Source organism: Pelophylax lessonae, assembly GCF_965119305.1.
Source record: "Pelophylax lessonae genome assembly, chromosome: 3".
NCBI lineage: Eukaryota > Metazoa > Chordata > Amphibia > Anura > Ranidae > Pelophylax > Pelophylax lessonae.
Window position 1 is genome coordinate 405,903,290 of NC_138770.1, and position 22,080 is coordinate 405,925,369.

Sequence of the window (22,080 nt, forward strand, 5' to 3'; positions counted from 1 at the left end):
GTGGCTAAGTGCAAGGCACCCCTGGAGGTGGAGACAGGGAATGCTGTGCCCAAAGGAACAGGGGTCGCCAGCTGCGGCAAGCTCTGGTTAAGAGGTGACTGCTGTGGTAGTAGACACGTAGTGCGTGCTGAAATGCAGGATGCCGTGAAGGTGACTGGAGGAGGTAGCCAGGCGTGCGACAAGAGCGAGGTCAAGGTCAAGCCAAGGGGTCAAACACAGTTCATCAAGCAGTAGAGGAGTCCGTAGGAGCAAGCCGGGGGTCATACACGGGAACAGCAGAGTAGGTAAACAAGCCGATGGTCGGAGCCAGGAGGAGAGACAAGACAGGTGAGACAAGCCTGGTCGGTAACAGGTAATCCAAGTGAACAGGAACACAGGAAGCTGAAGATCATCCAGCAACTAATGGCTGGGGCAGGCTGATTTAAATAGGCCACTGGGCGTCGCTGCATTAGTGTGGGCGGAAGATCCAGCTCTCTTGTGGGAAGTTCCCTGACAGCTGCATATTATCATTTGCACCACTTTGCAGTGCGTTGCGTTGAATAATACTTATTGCACCACTTTGTCTCACAGGGTTGAGTTTAGCTCCCCCCTAACAGACTGCCGTCCATGCTTTTGTTTTTTGCATGGGGCACAATCTGTCTGCGTGAGGTCCCCATTGGTGGGTGTGTATTAGAATAGTGAGATGAGAATACTTGTCGATTCTCGCCACTAGGTGTAGCACTTTTGAGTGTGGGAGGCCCTCGCAGTCAGGGCTTTGAGGACGGAAGGGATGCTGATGCCACTGGCCCAGAAATGGCGCGGGCAGAAGCGACGTCAGAGGCTTGGAACGCAGGAGACGGTTTCACTTCCTGGTAGCAGCGACGTGTGTTCCAGCCATTCTGGATGGGAGATCCCACAGATTGCCCCTGGAGAGCATCGACGTGGATGCCTGGAGCATCCCTGGCTTTTTTCTCCCCTCCCCCCCCCCTTCCCCTTCTACTGGAGCTAATTAACCAATGTGTGGGTATACATTATATACACATTCTCCTATATGACCTCTATGGGTAAGCTTGCATCTGACCTTGAGATCCCAAGTTCTAAAAAAAACAAAAAAAACAAACACCCGCATAGCAATGGTATAGCAATGGTATAATATGCTAGTATGGATCGCATACTATCACATTATGAAATACTCACCTTGGAACTTCAGCGATGTACTGTCACTGCAAAGAATGCCGTACCTTTAGAGCGCATGCACCAGTGACATAACTGGCTGCATCCAGAGTGAATATTGTCTAGGCTTAGCTGTAAGTTAAATTGACCAAGCAGGGTTTACTGTACTACTGCATTAGGCATTCCTCTATTTAAGCTAGCCATAGTAAATATAATTGTACATAAACACTGGGTAAATTTAATAAGAGATCTTAATATGTGCTTTTTTTTTTTTTTTTTTTTTTTTTTTCCGGGGAACTGAAAAATATATTTTTTGCATACTGGTTTCATCAGACCCTCATAGTTCCTGTTTTGCAAGTTCATTCTTTATAAATTTAAGATTGCATAACAAAATGTTTGCTAAGCTGCCTGCATTTCTGCTGCACTTGCTCTTTAAAGAGGTATTAAAGCTTCATGTGTGTGTTTTTTTTTTTTTTTTTTTTTTTAAATAACATGTTCTACTTAACCTGGCTCCACCCCCTCCAAGCAGTGCCCCCAGAGAAAACTGCTTGCCCCGAGGGGTACCGCTGTGTCCTCGCTTTTGAGCCACCGCTCTACATGTCCATAAAACGCATAGAGCCACAGCTCGACCTTGCTCTCTCCTCATTGGCTCACTGCTGTCCCACCCAATGAGGAGCGAGAGTCCACATACAGCTGAGGCTATTGTGAATATCCCTGGATTGGAGGGGGGGGGGGGGGCGTGCCGCTGCACACAGGTTTTTTACCTTCATAGGATGCATGAGGTAAAACGCCTTTAGAACCACTTTAAAAATGTGATCTTATTTTAACGTTAAGCCTAGATTCAGCCAAAGCTTTTGTAGCACCCTCCTAGGTGGGTGGTAGGAAAAGTATATGGGTGACCCTGCCTGCTTATCAGGGGGGGGGGGTCTTAATTGTTCAGTTTGGCTTTCTAGTGCTCTCAGGTGCCTGTTGTTGTTGAGTTTGGGGAGTCTCCCCACTGTGTTCAATAAGGGCTCTCATTGGACAGTGGAGGAAACCTGACCAATAGCCCACCAAGGCTTGTATCTATCCCAGAGGGCAGAATATGCCGCAATGCATCCTGGGATGGGGTATAAGTCTGAGGGGAGCACATGACAGGGTGTCTTTGGCGGGAAGCAGAGTCCCAGTAGGAGGGTGATGGCTGTTTCTCCTCCTGTCAGCGTGAGGAAAGGTGTCCTTGGTGGTCGGCCTAGAGGATGGAAGGTTGAGCTCAGCTGCAGAGAGGGATCCAGTGTGTTTCCAGGAAAGCAGAGTTGTGAGTACTGTGAACTGCCCCGGGGTCTGCCTGGGATAGGAGACCACTCCAGGAGGTCAGAGGGATCTAGGAGCCAGCTAACCAGGAGGAAGCTTAGAAAGGGGGTGTCAGAGTCGAAGCCCTGAAGAGAATTCAGTGAGAGAGGGTGCTGGTTTGGGCCCTGCAGTGTTAAGAGTTGCAGCAGTGTTAACAAGTAGCTACCTCAGCCAGGAGGGCTAAAGGGAGCTGTGCAAAGGACTTTGTGTCATTGGGGAGTGTCAAAGTCAGTTCAGTGTTAACAAGACAGCAAGTCAGCATTAACAAGCGCCAACTGGCGTTGACCAGCATTCAGACGGCGTCAAGAGGCATTTCTCTCAGTTGTCCCATTACATTGTGTATAGTCGAGCCAGAGGAGTATCCCACTCATCCCCTTCTCCCATCCAAGTTCCTAAAATAAATACAAAAAAAAAGATCCTGGACTGTTTCTTGTCTCAGTGCTCATACTTGGAGAACATGCTTAAATGTGCTAGCGGTAACCCTGGCAGACCCACATCCAGCACAAAGGCTGGAAATCCTGCTACACTTTTTTAAACTTTGGATGGAGTGTAGAATGGCAGGGTTTCTATGTCTAAATGCAGTACGGAGCCAGCATGCCAACTTCAAACTGCCTTATGTGTAGGATGGAGAGAAGAAGACCTTAACCTCCACATCATTGTATATAATATGGTCCCGGTTCCTGGCCTAGCAGAAGATCTTTTCTTTTAGGGAGAAGCTAACCAAACAGCAGAACACGTCCCTTGGTGGGTCAGTATCTCAGGCCCTAGGGCACAGAATTTTAGGGATCCGCTCAATCTCTAGGGGGGGATTTCCACAGTCTGTACAAATAATCGATAAAGTTGGTAGGGACCGCCTGTTCAACATATGTTGGTTTGACTCTGGTGTGCCCCGAAATTATGTCTGCCGGCTCTCGTTTTCAGGGTCCTCCACGTGTCCAAGTTTATGAGCTACCCTCCAGTAACAGACTGTATCTGCTGGAGTGCCATATTCTGGTCAGCCGTGGTCTTTTCCACTGCCATCAGCCTTGTGGCCATAGCTCTAATGTCTGAGTGGAGATCTGTAATGGCTGCTGACAGGGTGTTTTTTATGTCAACAGCTACCGCCTATTGGTCATTCAGGTATGGGAACTGCTCCAGATTGGCTGCGGTGTGATTGTTTGCAGAAAGAAGCTGTGTCCCTGTTTTAGAGCAGCTGTTTAAAACAGTGAGGCTTGAGAGGCTATACACAGATTGCCCTGTTGGATTCTTAACAGCTCGAGAGTGTTGCCGCTGAGCTATGTCCTGGAGTCCTAGGATGAGCGGGGCACCGAGGCACTCTAATTGGTCTTCCCCATAGTGCCGAAAGAGTTCTCTCGCTTATTGCGCTAGTAAAGAGCTTTGGGTGCTTGAGCTCCTGAATTTGGTGGCCAACTTGAACCAGAGCTAGAACATGCCCCCAAATTCAGCCCTTTTTTAAATATTAGTTTGTCGTAAGAATACAGTGGTTTTTGGTCAACTTGGGACACACGGCAGTATCTTGTCTAAGGATTGCACAGCATATTATTGTTGTGGTTATGCAAGAAAGCCAAACCTACCGAAGTAGCAAAAGTAATGAATTTCTTGCATCTGTAAACTACCAGAATAGATTTTGACTGATTGAAGCCTATGCCTGAAATTATTGGAACACCTGACTCAAGTTTATTCTAATTTCACAAATTTGCCTGGTTTAAACAGGAACTGGCTGAAATCATCCCGGTGTATGGCAACTTTAGCAACGGAATATGACTACTGTGCCCTAGAACTCAGGGGGGAGGAAGAAGTTATGTTGCAACAATAGGAGTGGAGAACAGTGATGGAGGAATTAGCTCAATAGTCTGCTTCTTCTCCTTTCACTTCCCAGTTCAGGCCAGTAGAGGGACAAGATCAGTAAGTAGACAGGGTTGTGCTGTGTGAATGGGTGGACAGAAATACAATTCTTTGTTAGGTAAAACGGCTCCTTTTTATATGTATTTTTTTTGTGTGTTAGCGATTTGTCTGGATTTAAGCTTTAATTTTTTTTCATCCATTTTTTTTTTTTTTTTTTTTTTAACCTTTCTCATGTTTAAATGAATTATAGATCACTTGTAATAAATGATTTGTTTAGTACACTTGGCATCTAGAAAATATATACATTCACATATGGACTGGTCAAAAGAACAATCTGTTGTGAGAATAAAAAAATTTAGACATGCCAATCCCAAGTAATATTGTTATACAACCACCTTAAGTCATGTTTCAAAAGGGGTAGCCTATGGATCTGTTTAAGATTTGTGATATTTGAATGCCAAAGTGAAAGCTCAACCGAATGATAATTTCCTAATAACTACTTTCTCTTTGGTCCAATCTGGAGTAGGGATATGCTGTTAGTGTGCTGCTAATACAAAACTCATGCAAGTAAAACAAATATATGTTTTTCTACAACTTTGCTATGCAGCCTATTCTTGTTTTCATTTATGAGTTTGCTAGACAGGAAACCAGCTATATATTAAAAAAATCACCCCCTACTATTGCACATTATATTCTAGTTTATAATCCCTGGAAAAGTTATGTTAGTAAAAGCTTTTCTTACATACAGTGCCTTGAAAAAGTATTCATACCCCCTTGACATTTTCCACATTTTGTCATGTTACAATGAAAAACGTAAATGTATTTTATTGGGATTTTATGTGATGGACCAACACAAAGTAGCACATAGTTGTGAAGTGGAAAAAAAAATTATAAATAGTTTTTAAAATTTTTTACAAATGCATATCTGAAAAGTGTGGTGTGCATTTGAATCGGGCCCCCTAAGTCAATAGTTTGTAGAACCACATTTCGCTACAATTACAACTGCAAGTCTTTTTAGGTATGTCTCTACCAGCTTTGTACATCTAGAGTGACATTTTTGCCCATTCTTCTTTGCAAAATAGCTCAAGCTCTGTCTCATTGGATGGAGAATGTCTGTGAACAGCACTTTTCAAGCCACAGATTCTCAATTGGATTTAGGTCTGGACTTTGACTGGGCCATTCTAACACTTGAATATGCTTTGATATAAACCATTCCATTGTACCTCTGGCTGTATGTTTAGGGTCGTTGTCCTGCTGGAAGGTGAACCTCTGCCCCAGTCTCCAGTTTTTTGCAGACTCTTAACAAGTTTTCTTCTAAGATTGCCCTGTATTTGGCTCCATTCATCTTCCCATAAACTCTGACCAGCTTCCCTGTCTCTGCTGAAGAAAAGCATCCCTACAACATGATGCTGGCACCACCATGTTTCATGGTGGGAATGGGTGTGTTCAGGGTGATATATGCAGTGTTAGTTTTCCGCCACATGTAGTTTTGCTTTTAGGGCAAAAAGTTTAATTTTGGTCTCATCTAACCAGAGCACCTTATTTTACATGATTGTTGTGTCCCCCACATGACTTCTCGCAAACTGCAAACAGGAATTCTTATGGCTTTCTTCCATAAAGGCCAGATTTGTGAAGTGTATGACTAATAGCTATCCTGTGGACAGATTCTCCAAACTGGGCTATGAATCTCTGCAGCTCCTCCAGAGTTACCATGGGCCTCTTGGCTGCTTCTCTGGTTAATGCTCTCCTTGCCCGACCTGTCCGTTTTGGTGGCCGGCCATGTCTTGGTAGGTTTGCAGTTGTGCCAAAGTCTTTCCATTTTTGGATAATGGATTGAACAGTGCTCTGGGCGATGTTCATAGCTTAAGATATTTTTACTTTATCCCTGACCTGTCTGTTGTGTTCCTTGGCCTTCATGATGCTGTTTGTTCACTAAGGTTCTCTAATAAACCTCTGAGGGGGCTTCACAGAACAGATGTATTTATACTGAGATTAAAGTGGTTGTTACCCTAAAAAAAAAATGGACCCTGTTCCTTTTAAGGTATGTTATACAGCACACTGCTTGTGCTGTGTAATTTGTCCCTTTCTATCAACAAAAATACCTGGCTGATCCTGCCTGGTTCTGCTCTTCCCTCTGTATACTGACCACGGTTTTCATGGCTGCTGAGCCCTAACACTCTGGTCCATTTAGGTGCCTGTCATCTGAAGCTCTCCTCTGTCCTTTCTCCTCCTCCCTCCCTGTTTGTCAGCTGTGTCAGTGCCAATTTGCTCCCCCCCTGCTGCTATTATAAAGCAATTACATTCCTACAATCCCCTCTGCTATATTCAATAATGTCCCCAGTGTATGTGCTTTTTTTTTTTTTTTTTTTTTGTTTAGTCGTCTGTCCAGGGCAGCGCAGGAGAGACAGGCTCCACCTCCGGAGGCAGGAAACAGAAAGGTCAAATCCTTAAAGGGCAGTCACTATCCCTCTTCCCCAGTCTTTTGTTTCCTCCAACAGAGGAGGAGCAGGTTATGTAGCTCTGTCTCCGCTGAGCCTAGGGCTCTCTAGGAAGGGGTGCTGTGTTACCTTGGTAGTAACAGGTTTTTTTTGGGCCCCAGGGTAGGCTGCAGTGGAAGCTGGGACCGGCGCTTCTCCTCCTTTAAAGCCCAGGGAGGCCTGGACGTCCGCCACGCAGCTCTTCCAGCATGGGAGTATATTTCTCTGCCAGACTGGATGCTAGGGAGTTTCCGGGAGGATCGGGGCAGTGGGCGGGCACAGGCCTCAAGTTCCGGCCTTTGGAATTCAGGAGGAGGGTGGGGGCTTCCAGCACATCACTTCCGGGTTATGCGGAGAGTGAGGACGCCCGGACCGGGCCTTTTTTTTTAAATGCTAGCCACAAGCAGCTGGTCCTAGCTCTAGTCGCAAATGCAACGACGCGATGCTGCAGGAGGAGGACAGACCCATGGAGCCAAGGTGCAAGCTGGCAGTGGTTCTGGCCCAGCCTAGGTAGGTAAACACAGGGGTGGCTTAGCCTACGGGGCTGGGGAGGGGGGGCAGGGAATTCCATGGGGTCCCCCCCTTGGTGATACCGGATCCGGGCTAGGAGCCTTGGGAATCTGGTTATAGCTGTTTAGGTTGCACTTGGGTGTCAGTGAAGGCACACCCATTTATGTCAAGGGTCCTTGACAGCTTTTGTCCTTTTTTTGTTCCCCCCCCTTCCCTTCTTCTCCCCTTCTCTTGTTTCAGGCTCAGCCCAAAACATCAGAGAAATTGGGGATGGAGGAAGAGGTGCTCGTCTTACACGTGTAAATTTTAAGGAGGGATAAAACAAAACGCTCTGCAAGCCTTGTATAGATAAACTGTTATACAAGGGCTACATGGGCATGTAAGGACTTGATTTTGGCTGTGAATAACCCATGAACAAAAGAATAGAGGTGTTATTGAAACGATCTGGGGAAGTAGTCATGGCTAACTTTAAAGCCAGAAATGGCTACATCAGTGGTAGCTCGCAATTTGGAGATCTGGTTAGACCAGCTACAGGCCCATTTAGAGGGGGGGACTTCACGGAAGGAAATCCTGGATTCCCTACCTATGTTACGGAAAACCGCGGGTTATATGGCAGATGCCTCAGCAGAATCTATCAAGCTCTCGGCTAAAGCCGCAGCCCTGTTAAATTCTTCTCGCCAGGCTCTATGGTTGAAATCCTGGTCAGGGGACCCAGCCTCAAAAATAAGATTTTGTGGCATCCCTTTCGAGGGGGACCTATTATTTGGACAGAACCTGGAGAAAGTCTTAGACCGGACAGCGGATAAGAAGAAATTCTTTCCGATCAAAAGCAAAAAGACCCAAGTAAGGCAGGGTTTTTTTTGGCTGCCAAAGGTTGCATGGGCAGGCTCCTAAAGTACCAGCCACTAAGAAGCAGTGGTGGAGGGGAAAACAGAAAAGTGGTATCCTTTTTTTCCTGTCTTAAAAAAAAAAAAAGTCTCGGTGGGAGGAAGATTGGGGTGGTTCCTCCCACAGTGGGAAAAGGTTTCCCCAAATGGGTTCATACTGAGGATATTCAGGGAGGGCTATCGAATTCAGTTGACGGGCACTCTGCCCGCGTTAGTCTACAAGAAGTTTTGGATGGAAACAATCTTTATGGCAAAATCTATTCTCCCCCCAAATTGCTTTATGGCTTCCCTCGATTTGCGGGATGCTTATTTGCACACCCTGATCCATGAGGAATCGGAAACATTTTTTAGAGTGGCAATCAAGTGGGGGAAGAAAGTCCGCTACCTCGGTTCAGGGCTCTACCGTTTGGCCTGTCCTCATCCCCCAGGATTTTTACGAAGGACGACCTTTTATTTTTTGCCCCCTCCTTGGCCTCAATTACAAGGGGACCTGTGGGGGGGCCATTCCTTTTCTATGAGATCTGGGGTGGTTGATTAAACAAGGAAAAACCAAACCCGACTCCAGCACAGGACCTGTGCTACCAAGGGTACAGGGTAAACTCGGTAACACAGAAAGTCTATCTCCCAGAGGAGAAGGTAGAAAAGGTGAAGGATACAGCGGCTTCCTTTCAAAGCAATTTGGCGGTGACCATCCGAACGGCCATGTCGGGTCTAGGTCTCTTGAAAGCAATGATCCCAGCAGTTCCATGGGCAAGGGCCCATTTCCACTATCTCCAGGACAATATCCTGGCAGACTGGAACGGGAGACAGCAATCACTGGGTCGAGATCTTTCAGTTATCCCCAAAGACCAAGTGGTTTCTGTGGTGGTGGTGGAAGAAACAAGAAAACCTCTTGCAGGGTCTTCATTGGTCCTTTCCAGTGTCTGTCTGTATCAGCATGGACGCCAGTACTTGGGGATGAGGAGCCCATTGGAGGTCGAAAGTGGCCCAGGGGTCCTGGTCCAGAGCAGAATCCTAAAGATCAGCCAATTGGAGGGAGTTGCAGGTGATTTTGGAGGCTCTTCGCCAAAGAGTGTAGGGATCACCACGTGCAAGTCCTCTTGGATAGCATAGCAGCAGTCTCTTATATCAACAAGCAAGGGGGGACACTTCCTTGATCCAGCTGGAGGGTGACATTTTTTTTTTTCCAAAAATAGGAGGGCGACATTTTTACTTGGGCCAAGGGGAACCGGAGTTCAATCTCCGCAGTCCACCTCAGGGGAGTGGACAATCGTCTGGCGGACTTTCTAAGTCGCCACCAGGTGCACGAATCAGAATGGTCATTGAACACAAATGTCTTCCAGCTAGAAAGCCTTATAAAGTCTAAGGGGCTCTCAGACAGGGTTGTGAATACGATCCCATCTAGCAGAAAGAAGGTGACCCAAGCAATTTTTTTTAAGTTTTAGAAAATCTTCTTCTGTTCATGGTTTGAAACCAGGAAGGTGTCCGCAGGTATCCCAGCCATCATAGAGTTTTTACAAGATGGAGCAGACCATTGGTACATTAAAAGTTCAAGTGGCGTCCTTGTCTGTTTTTTTTTTTTTTGGAGCAGCCCCTGGCATTATAACCTCTAGTCACCAGGTTCTTTAAGGGGATAGCCAGAATAAGGCCCATTCAATTTAAGATTCTGCCAAAATGTGATTTGGCAATCATATTGCAAAGTTGGATAAAACGTTCGCAAGAGGAAGACCTGCCCTTAAAGTGGGCTACTCCCATAGCGGCCTTTTTGGTTGCGACTTCAACAGCCAGAAGCATTAGCGAGCTGCAGGCTCTTTCTATTAGGGAGCCTTTCCTGCAAATTTTTGAGGACAGACTGGTAATGCGTAAAGATCAGGGATTCTTGTCTATGGCTCAGGAGATTGTTTTGCCTTTCTTCTGTACGTCTCCAACTAATCCTAAAAAAGCAGAATTCCACCAACTGGACATGAGGGCCTGTGTCTTGCATTTTTTGTAATTGTCCGAAGGCATTAAAAAATCAAATGTCCTATTTTTTTTTTTTTTTTTGCATTCTGATAAATAATTGGGTTTCCAAGCTTCGAAGAGCACACTCGGCCGGTGGATCAAACATGCAATTGTCAAAGTTTATTTTCCCTGATGGCTCACTTCACACGGGCGCTGTAAGCTTCTTGGGCAGAGCGAGCTGGAGCGACACCAGAACAGATATGCTGAGCAGCAACATGGTCGAGCTACTCGATGTTTAACCACTTAAGCCCCGGAGGATTTGGCTGGTAAAGGACCAGGGGTTTTTTTGCGATTTTTTTTTTTTTTTTTTTTTTTTTTTTTTTTTTTTTTTTTTTTTTTTTTTTTTTTTTTTTTTTTTACTGCGTGACTTTAACGGACAATTTCGCGGTCGTGCGACGCTGTACCTAAACGAATTTGACGTCCTTTTTTTCCCACAAACAGAGCTTTCTTTTGGTGGTATTTGATCACCTGTGCGATTTGATCACGCGCTATAAACAAAAAAAGAGCGTAAATTTTGCAAAAATAACAATAGTTTTCACATTTTTTTTATATGAAATTCCCCAAAAAAAATGTAAAAATCAAAATTTGTTTAACATTTTTCGGCCAATTTGTTTTATGCTACCTATGTTTGGTAAAAAAACACTTTACGCGTTTACTAACAAAGGGAAAGATTTTTGTCATTTTTGGTGTTTTTTTTTTTTAACGCGTAATGGCGGCGATCTGCGATTTTTTTTTTTTTCCGGTACTGCGATATTGCGGCGGACAGATCGGACCCTTGACTGACATTTTTTACACTTTTGGGGGTACCAGTGACATTACTGCAGTAATCAGTGCTATATATATGCACTGTTACTGCAAAAATGACACTGGCAGGGAAGGGGTTAACATTATTGGACAGGGAGGGGTTAAGTGTGTCCTAGGGGCGTGATTCTAACTGTGCAGGGACATTGCTATTGGTGTAAAAGCAAAGATCAACAGTTCTACATAGTAGAACGGTCAGATCTTCACTTTTACACAGGGAGAACTGACAGGCAGCTTGTTTACACAAGCCGCTCTGTCTTTCTCCCTTCACAGGAGCGATCGTAGTGTGACCGGCGGACATCGAGGCTCCCGCCCCCGCTCGTCCCTGGAGAAGCCAGTGCATGTGTCAGACGGCTCCGATTGCCGCCTGACACCCCTGATCTCCCCCCGCTGACAGAGGACAGACCGCTGATGTAAACACAGTCGTCCGTCCTTCTCCCTGCAATGATCAGAGAGACCATGCGATCCTGCTATATAGGATCGCATGTCTCTAGCATTTCAAAAGCCCAACCCCCCCCCCCACAGTTACAATCACTCCCCTAGGCTTACATTTAACCCCTTGATCACCAATAGTATTAACCCCTTCCCTGCCAATGGCATTATTACAGTAACAGTGCATATTTTTAGCACTGATTACTGTAGTAATGTCACTGGTACCCCCAAAAGTGTCAGGGATCCGATCTGTCCGCCGCAATGTCGCAGTCCCGCAAAAAATCACAGATCGCCGCCATTACTAGTAAAAAAAAAAAAACCATAGAAATGACATAAATCTTTCCCCGTAGTTAGTAAACCCGATCCCTTTTGCGCAAACCAATCAAAATACGCAATATTTTATTTTTTTACCAAAAATATGTAGCAGAAAACAAATTGGCCTAAAATGTTAAATTTTGATTTTTTTTAAAAAAAAAATTATTTTAGGAATGTTATGTAGCAGAATAGAAAAATATTGTTTTTTTTTTTTTCAAAATTGTTGCTCTTTTTTTTTGTTTATAGCGCAAAAAATAAAAATCACAACAGGTGATCAAATACAACCAAAAGAAACCTCTTATTTGTGGGGAAAAAAGGACGTCAATTTTGTTTAGGTACAGCGTCGCACGGCCGCGCAATTGTCCGTTAAATTAACGCAGTGCCGAATCGCAATAAAGGGTCTGGTCATTAAGCAGCAAAATCTTCCGGCCTTAAAGTGGTTAAATGCCGCTGCGTACCTCATGCTCGTGCATGAGAAGATTACATGATCTGTCAGTCATAGAAACGGGGGTGTGGCGACACAAATTTAGGTAATGTTTCGCTTTTTAACACCGCTGGAGCGCATAGAGGGCTGGATGATCCTTTCTTGACAAGACTGGGGACAGATGGCTTCTGCTGCTTAACTGTTATAGGTAAACTGCTTATTTTACTTTTGATTTTATAGATTTACAATCACTTTAGGTTCTAATCAGAAAAAAAGTAATATTTGTAAGCATGGGTGGATAATTGTAAATACCACAATGTTGGTTGATTTTATGAATAAGTACATTTACGTTTCAATTGTTACTTATTTTAGTAAATAGGGTAATATGCTGTCTTCTAAATATCCCTTAATTTTTCCTTACACATGATTAGATATTTTTTTAAAAATCAGAATTGACATTTCACTACATTCACTAAGATAAGTGAAAATTAATTTTGCATAACTGCGCATTTAAAGCACGCTTGAGTGCATTTTGTACTGCGTTTGAAGTGCATTTTCTTTGAGTTTTTTTGGGCTTGGCTTTCTTGGCTTAAAGGGGCGTGGTGTGGTGTGTTTTGAAGTGTGTTTGTAGCGTACTCCCTGCATTTGCAGTGCGTAAAAATGCAGCATGCTCTACTTCTGACTTTGGTCTGTCTATGCAGTTTGAGTGCAGTTCAAAATGCATCCAACTGTGTTCGGTGTGAAAGAACCCTTAGAAAACCAGGGTCACTGTTTAAGAAAGGGTAATTGATATTTTGGAATATTTAACCAGACACTACAATACTGTTTGTGTGTATTTAAAACATCATGTAACCAGCATTTAGTTTACAGAAGCAGAATATTAGATAGAATGCTGTTTTAGCAACACAAAACTTTTCAAAGACTGAGGGTGGCCCACATATAGGATGCAGCTGGGTCCTAGATACACCAAATACCACAGGCAATGTGCTGCCAAATACCAAAAGTTGCCTGTAATCCATACCTCCTAACTTTCTGAAATAACCAGGGACACCTTTTAGCACATAGGATGTAGGCAAAAGACATGTCCATGCCACGGCTCCCGTTATCCAGGCCACAAAGATTTAATATGCAGAAAATGGCTGGCTAAACAATACAAGTGCTTTTTTTTACTTACCATTATTTTATATAGGCTTTTCAAAATAAAAAAATGCAATATAGAGTTTGGGCCACCAATTCTACTCTATGGAGAGACCAATGTCAGCGGAGGTTTGTCCGCTGACACCCGTCTGTCATCCGATCCGAAAAGATCCACCTTAAACAGACGGATGTCGATACGTTCGCCATCTGTCCAGCGGGTCGGTTTGGATGAAAATGAACATGCTGTCCTTTTTTTCATCAAATCTCCCCATAGAGAGGAAAGCTGGATTCTGACAGGCCCGTGTCTGCACAGTGAGCAGAGACACAGACCTGTCATCCGCCTTCTCAGCGGGATCAACGTAGCTATCCCTGCTGAGCTAGCAGAGCCTGCTGAGCGGATCCGCCCTGTGAGAAAGGGGCCTAAAATTCTAGTGTAGCATAAAACTTTTGGTAGTAAAATGGTAAATTTTTTTATAGAAATGTACACATCAGGCCAAAAAAGGGACATTTGAAGCTGCACAAGGGACAGAAGGATTTGATCTGAAAAGGAGGACAGTGCCTCCAAATCTGGGAGAGCTGGGAGCAATGTAAAATTTGCTAGTTAATATGCACACTGGGAACCAAAGGCTATGTCCTGAGTGCAGTATAGCTAAAGGTTAGCCACAATATTAGGCCAAGCCTGCTATTTCACCCTTCGCTAAAGAAAGTTTCAGCAATTTTCTCATTTTACTTTTTACTGTGAGAAAAATAGCCTGGGTGAATTGGCAGCTGAAAAGGAATTATTTGATACTTTGCTTCAATTCATCAGGCACAAGGCTAATATAGTATGCACAACCTTGACTTGCTTCTGTGTAATAGGCAAAAGTGCTGCGTGTGTTTTTTTTTTTTTTTTTTTTTTTTTTTCATTACAGGAAGTGGCTGCATTACTATTTGGTATCTGAATGCATCCTCTAGTCCAGACATATGTTTTTAAACTTACACTGAAAGCGTTAGCAGTAGTAATTCCTTGCATTAATACAGCTATAAACCACCTTTGCTAAAAAAAAAAAAAAAAATGCCAAAATAATCCTCAGTCAACTTTCTTATGTGTTTTAGCCATTAAGTATTACTTTCAACTTCTTGTCTGGGTTAATACAGGCCAAAAATCCCTAGAGGAAAGAAAAGGAATTCTTTACATTCTTCAGAGGGGAAAGGTTAGAGCAGAAGGAAAAAATCATAGGACAGAATTGTGTTTTTAAATATACTAGCCAGAAGTAAAAATGGAATCTGCCGTTTCTTCCTTATTGCTTGAATGAGTGTGCACATTCACAATAAACTTGGCTCGTGGCCTCATTTTCCTAGGACTTCTTTTACACAGCCTGCCACCGTTGGCCCACATAATTTTAACCACTTCATTTCATTTCACTTTTCTTTAAAAGAAAAAAAAAAAGATATCCTAGTAAGGCCTGTGCTACAGGGGACATTTTGACCATATGATGACCCCTATCTTATGGATTAGCCACCAGTTGAGCAGTTTTAAAGTATAGCATTACTTGTAAACCATTAGTGCCGGTTCACACATATGTGATGCGGGAACTCTGCAAATCCACTGCGGGTTCCCACATCACACTCGACTCACAGGCAGTTCACACTGTCATATGTGAATCGCTGGGGGTGTCAATACAAAATTAACTACACCCCTAGATCAGTTTGCATATCGCAGTGTGAACTGTCAAGTTCCGACATGAATTGGATTGCATAGGTGTGAACACCCATGCGATCCAATCCTGGAGAGGACCAAAAAAAGGATTCTGTGCGACTTTGGTCCGAATGCGATGCAAATTCAGCCATACAATCTGTATGGCTGAATTTGCAACATACAGACATCGCATGTGATTTGCAGAGCAGTGCACTGCGTATCACATGCGATGTCTGACATCGCATAGGGTTAACCGGCACTTAAGCTTTCTTCAGCACAGCTGTGCTAGCTCACTGAATTTTGAATATGCCTGTACATCTTGGCCAGCAATGAAAAACACTGGCTTTCTAATGGGCTGCATCTTGCTCCTTAAAGTGATACTAAACAGAGAATTGGCATAATTCATTCACATAAATCCTATATCATGCCTTACTCCTGCAGCGCTGTTGTGTGGTCACATGGTCTTTGGCATCTGCAGGGAACGGTTCTTGGAAGGGGATTCTATTGCTCTGCTGATGTAAGCTCTCTACAGTATGTGTCTGGCCAGCCCTGATTGGTGCTGTGCCAGTCACATGACTAAGATAACAAAATAGCAATTCAGATTAAATTATAAATATCAAAAAATAGTTTTTATAGCTCCCGATAAATCTTTATTGAACATCAGATGTGTATTTTGTGCATTATATGGTGTAGGTGGAGTCAGATGATTGACATTAGATTTCATTTTGTTCAGACAGCATCTGCATTCAAGGCTTCCTTTTTTTTTTTTTTTTTTTTTTTTTTTTACTTTACAGGTATCAGCAGTTTTAACTTGAAATATTTAATACTGATATATAATAAAACTAAGCTTTTTTTTTTTTGGGAGTGTCTTAGTGAATGCAATCAGCATACAATATCCTGCCCCCCTAGTGTTTAGCAATAAAAGGATACGAAGGAGGGAGGGTAGTGGGAGTGTCATCTACCACTGTGCATACGCCCACATTTGTTACGCTCTAGTCTAGTCATGTGGGCTGCACAGGTAAGATAAGGGAGGAAATGAAGAGCTTAGAAGGGAACTGAAATATAAGCATGCTCAATAGAGGACACCGGCATACATAATCTCACCCTGCAATGAAGACATGGAAGATGGGAGGCACAGCTGAAGGCAGGATCAACCAGATATATTTCAATGAATGCTTTAGTGGCTTTGAGTAGTGAGTAGTGAGTATACACACTGTTTATATAGCAAGTAATAAGAGTTTTTCATAGTCTAGGTTTACCAACACTTTAAAGAGACCCTGTTGCGTTGCAAGATAAAGCATTTTAAATATTTGTATTGTTTTTTTCCTTTCCCTAACTTCCATGATTGTATAGACTTGATTGCAATATGCCTCTGACCTTGATAGGTCAAGTGTCAATTCTTTAGCACAGCCATGCACCTCCATGTACATTTCTCCTGTTCTAGGAGTGTCAGATTACTGTTTGTGCTGGCCCAGCTCCTTTGCCCCTCCCCTCACCACCTTGCATAACATTTTTTGTACCAACCAGAAATTGAGCGAAGAGGTATACTAAAGAGTATCACTTGATTAACGGCTTTGAACCCATTGGGGGTGCTGACATCACATCTCGGGAAGTGGCGCCCTGCAGCAATCTCAGAGCTTTTGAATGTCTACATAAAGTTTTTACGGGTAAAAAATACATTAAATGTACATATAATCTAAACGGTTTATCGACTACTGTACAACTAACTTGCCCATACATGGACCAAAATGTAGCCGGTCCCTGCTGAGGAAAACCTCTGTGATTCCTGAGTTATGAGCACACACCACATTTAAATCTTTATATGCAAAACAAAGACTATATAAATGATTCAGAATTGGTTTAAAAATACCTAATCCTGTTGCACTTTGGCAATCATCCACAAATGGGGCCTATACAGCAAAACTATAGAAGAAAAAAAGGCTGCAAATGCTAAGGAGTTGTCCATGGTGATTGCACTGAATGGGATATAAATATTTTTCTGAATTTGCACAAGGCTAAAGATTTGACTTTGGGGAAGCATTGGAAAAGTCAGCAATTTTAAAACTGCACTAAATGGAAATGACTAAATACACAGTAAAATGGATAAATATGTGACTACAGTTGTACTTTTACATGTCATTAACCCCCCCCCCAAATAAATAAATAAATAAAGCCTATTCCGTTCTAAATGCGGTAACAATATATCCCTTTGTGGTTTTTTTTTTTTGTTTGTTTTGTTTGAATGTTGAAAATACTTTATACTGCCAATGAGTTGCTGTTCTGGTTGGCAGTAGAAATGATTTACAGGCTCATCTAGTCCCTGCAGTGTTGCCACCTGCAGTGCACATGCGTCGGATCTCTATATACTAAAGCCGTCTGTGTGAATTACTGTGATGACATCATAGGGGGGAGTCAAAGAATTTCACAGTGGCTCCTCCACTGAGCCTCACTGTCATCAGATTAGAGCAATCAGGCAGCACACGTGACCCACCCATTGCCCTGGCCCTTCAGAGTTTAACCACTTTAATACAGGGCACTTTCACCCCTTTCCTGTCAAGGCCAATTTTAATCTTTTAGCGCTGTCGCATTTTGAATAAAAATTGCGTAGCCATGCAACACTGTACCCAAACTAAATTTTTAGCATTTTTTTTCCCCACAAATAGAGCTTTCTTTTGGTGGTATTTGATCACCACTGTTTTTTTTTTTTTTTTTTTGTTTTTGCTAAACAAATATAAAAAAAAAAACGAAAATTTTGGGGAAAAAATTTTTTTTCTTCGTTTTTGTTATAAAATGTTGTAAATAAGTATGTTTTTTCTCCTGCACTGAGCACTGATGGGCACTGATGATGATGCACTAATATGCAACACTGATGGGCAATGATAGGCGGCACTGATGGGCACTGATGGCACTAATAGGCAGCACTGATGAGGCACTGACAGGCATTACTAATGGGCACTGATTAGCATCTTTGATAAGCACTGATTGACATTCCTGGTGGCCTAGGGTTGGCATCCCTAGTGGCATGGGTTGGCATCCCTGGTGGGGCTCTAGTGAACATCCCTGATGGGTCTGCACTTATAATCAGCATAGTGCAGACCCCCCCCCCCCCCCCCCTGTCAGCAGAGCCACCGATCGGCTTTCCTCTACTCGCGACTTGTCAGCGCGAACTGAGGAAAACCGATAAACGGCACTTCCTGGTTACCATGTGATCAGCTGTGATTGGACACAGCTGATCACATGGTAAAGAACCTACGTCATAGGCTCTTTGCCAGGATCAGAGATGCGGTGTGTCAGAGTGACAAATCGCACCACGATCGCCGCTCTGCGCGCCCTCGTGGGTGTGCGTAGTCAGGATAACTTAACCACTTTGCGGCCGTCATTCTGCTATATGGCAGGCAAGAAGTGGTTAAAGCATTTTTTTTTTTTTTTTTAAAGCTGCAAGGTAAAGTTGTAATGTGTATATGCATCACATGCTAACACATTATGTGACACTTACCTTGAAACAAAGCCCTCCAGGGAGGCGCTGACAGGGCTTCCATCTTCACCTGGTCTTCCTTAAAGGGTTCACGTTCTCCGGTCATCTAATTGGCCACACCTCGATGATGTCACTTGTTCCTTCAGAGTGCATGTGCCAGTGACATTACCAGCCCATTCACAAGTAAATATCTTCCAAACTGTGCATGTTTATGAGTCATTAAATGTACCTATAGGTAAGCCGCCTTATAGGCTTACCTATAGGTAAATATCAACCATGGGAGTTTGCTCCCACTTAAGCAGCAGAATAGGAGTCACACAGAGCGACATCATTCGGCAGGAGGGCCCTGTGATTGGCCCTCCTGATCACATGACGGCTGTGTCCAATCACAGCCGTCATGTAATGTAAATAGAGCCGTTGTAACGGCTTCGATCTCTTCTCCTCCTGACAGATCCTGTCAGTGAGGAGAAGATCAGAGGATCGGTGCTGCTGCGGGGGTGATCAGTGAGTATTTCTAATTACTCACTGATCACAGGGGGGGTCTGTGCTGGTAATCAGAACATTGATTACCAGTGCAGCCCTGGGGGGGGGAGGGGTGCCACTAAGCCACCAGGGATGCCCACCCATGACCACCAGGGATGCCCACTATGGCCACCAGGGATGGCAAGCAGGGCTCAGAGAGCCCCCCAGTGCCCTCCCTATCAGTGTTGCCCACCAATGGCATCTATCAGTGCTGCCCACCAGTGCCATTATTGCCATCTATCAGTGCCGCCCACCAGTGCCCATTATTGCCCACCAGTGCTGCCTATCAGTGCCACCGATCAGTGCCGATCATTGCCGCCCAACAGTGCCACTATCAGTGCCCATCAGTGCTGCCTATCAGTGCCCACCAATGCTGCATATCAGTGCTATCTATCAGTGCCACATATCAGTGCTGCATATCAGTGCTACCTATCAGTGCCCATCAGTGCTGCATATCGGTGCCACCCCATCAGTGCCACCCCATCAGTGTCTCCTCATCAGTGCCTGTCAGTGCGGCATCATCAGTGCTCATCAGTGCAGGAAAAAACATATCTATTTACAAAATTTTATAACCTAAACAAAAAAACTTTTTTTTTTTTTTTCAAACTTTTCAGTCTTTTTTTATTTGTGCACCAAAAAAGAAAAAACCTGACGGTGATCAAATACCACCAAAAGAAAGCTCTATTTGTGGGGAAAAAATGACACATTTGGTTTAGGTACAGCGTTGCATGACTGCGCAATTGTCATTCAAATTGCAACAGCGCTAAAAGCTGAAAATTGGTCTGGGAAGGAAGGGGGTTTAAGTGCCCTGTATTGAGGTGGTTAAAGTAGAACCAAGCTCCTAAAAGGAAGTTCCACTTTAACACCCCGCCCTCTGCAGGAAGAATTGTAGGAACTTTTGTTTTATCCTTTCTATTTTATTTTTTTTACCGTATTCATTTTTCATGCTCTTCTCTTCCCCAGGCAGTATCAAAGATGATCTGGCAGAGTGTGTGGCCTGGAGATCTTATGCTACAATGAGGACACTCACACGGGTGGCCCCCAGTGTGTTCTTCATATACCTGCTTTCTTGTATAATTGTGTGTGGCACAGAGGAAAACACAAATTCTAAAATCCCATTTCTCAATGCGAAATATGACGGCTATCCCATGTTGTACTTCTCCAAAGGCGAAGTGGCGAAACTGCGTGCCCAAGCAGCAGGCAGCCATCAGTACATCGCATCACGTATAAATGAGGCAGTTCATACAATGCTGACTAACCCCACCGAATACCTACCACCTTGGGAACCAAAAGACTTTTCTGCCAGATGGAATGAAATATACGGCAACAATTTGGGAGCACTGGCAATGTACTGCGTCTTGAATCCTGACAACACTGAAGCAATTGGCTTTGCAAGAGATTATATGGAACGAATGGCAGCACAGCCTAGTTGGTAGATTTTTTTAAAATGTTTATTTTTACTGTTTTTTACGGTTCTGATAAGCACATCTTGACAACCGGTGTCTTCCTTCCCTTGTACTGCTAGTTTTATAAAGTGCTTTTCTCTGTCGCTCATTGACAGACGTAGTCCTCGTTGATTCAACACACTCGGGTTATGCTGCCCTCTACAGGAGTAGGACTAGACAGGAAAGAAAACACTTTGGCCACACCCTAGGGGCAGTCCCAGAGGGTATATCCTCTCTCTTTCTGCTACAGCAAATCAGTTTTTTTCTGTCTAGTTAGGAGTAAGGACCTAGATACCTTGCTGGGATCTTCGGTCCTGGCAGGATTTTTTTCTTAAGAAAAGATTTTTTAGACAGCTTTTTTTCTCCAGTGTTCCTGTGAGATCTTCAAGCAAGAAAGCTGAACTGGGCGACGGGCTGGATGTTGAGATCCAGTGGTCACCCCAGTTCAGCCTGCGAGCGCGTGCAGGCCATAGCTCCGCGCTGGGTCGGCCGCGACATAGTCCCACTGGACGGGGACTGACCCTGCGAGTTAAACGTCTCGCCGAAACGCCTAAGACCATGAGTCACGGCGTCCGTACTGGTCGACAGCCCTCCCACCTCGGTGGAGAGGGGTACTGTCAGGAGTTGGCGCCCGCCTGGTTCCGGTATGGTGAGTAGTATGTTCCCCCCTTTTCCCCTGACGGGTCTTGTGGTGAACGCGGGCCCCTCGCTGTAATGGTAAGGATGGGTCTTCCCTCTATCCTATAACATGTCACAGATCCCCCTGTTTGAGTGTGATTTTTGTGAACAAAAAGCCAGGAGGCTTGGTTTGGGAGCTGACAATCTAATTGCAAAGATGTTAAAATGATGAAGTCAGTGGCAGTACTAGAACTTTACTGTGATAGTATAAAGTATCCTACCTGTCAGAAGCCACAGGGCGATGTCTATATATGTATACTGCATTCCAGATCATTCCTCCAGCTAAACAGATGCCTCCCGACGGCCACAGACCGCATACGACCCGCCAGGGTCCGGTACCGCTGACCACCATGAGGGTGAAGGGTTGTGAGGCCGAGATTCTTCTGCAGACATGCCGCTATTCTGTGCAGGCCGCCGCCATTGTCTGGTAGATCGCAAGAGGCCGCCATTTTGGCGTAGCCTCGTGTCTCCAGCATGGGGGCGGCCATGTTTGAGGTGACTCAAACACCTCGTGGAGCTAGGGGAGGCGCCGGGGCGGAGCCTCCTCCTTTCTTCCCGGGAAGCCAGCCAAGAGACTTCCTGTCTGCTCTAGACAGTGCTGAGACAAGTTGCAGTTGAAACTCTGAGCATCAAGTGGTGGGCCCTGGGGTCTATCTCTCTCTCTCGCTCTATAGCCTAAGCAGGTACACTGAGGGGCTTTGTGGCGCTGGGGGTCTGAAAAAAAAAAAAAAAGTGGTTTTATTTTTTTTTGGCAAATTGATTTTTTCCGGGTAGCATCTGGAATTATCATGGACCCTGCCACACAAGTACCCCCACCTGTTTCCCTAGAGGGGGCCGCGGGACCCGCCGGTGCACAGAGTATAGATGCATTTACAGCAGTTTTGGAGTCTTTGGTGGCTCGGGTGGAGACGGCCTGTCAGGAACGGGGGTCAAGAAAGCGACCCCCGCCTACCCCTATATCATCTGATACTT

The 22,080-nt window shown here is 44.4% G+C and overlaps 1 protein-coding gene across 2 annotated transcripts in view; it reads left to right on the forward strand.

Moving 5' to 3' along the window:
* DSE (dermatan sulfate epimerase) overlaps positions 1 to 22,080 on the forward strand; it is a 116,869-nt gene that overhangs the window by 53,492 nt on the left and 41,297 nt on the right. Inside the window, exon 2 of one of the 2 annotated variants that reach the window (XM_082249563.1) lies at positions 19,949 to 20,417. In XM_082249563.1, coding sequence (XP_082105689.1) covers positions 20,002 to 20,417 — 416 coding nt within the window. In that variant the 5' untranslated portion in view covers positions 19,949 to 20,001. The remainder of the gene's footprint in view (positions 1 to 19,948; positions 20,418 to 22,080) is intronic. The other variant, XM_082249564.1, reaches the window with a different exon arrangement.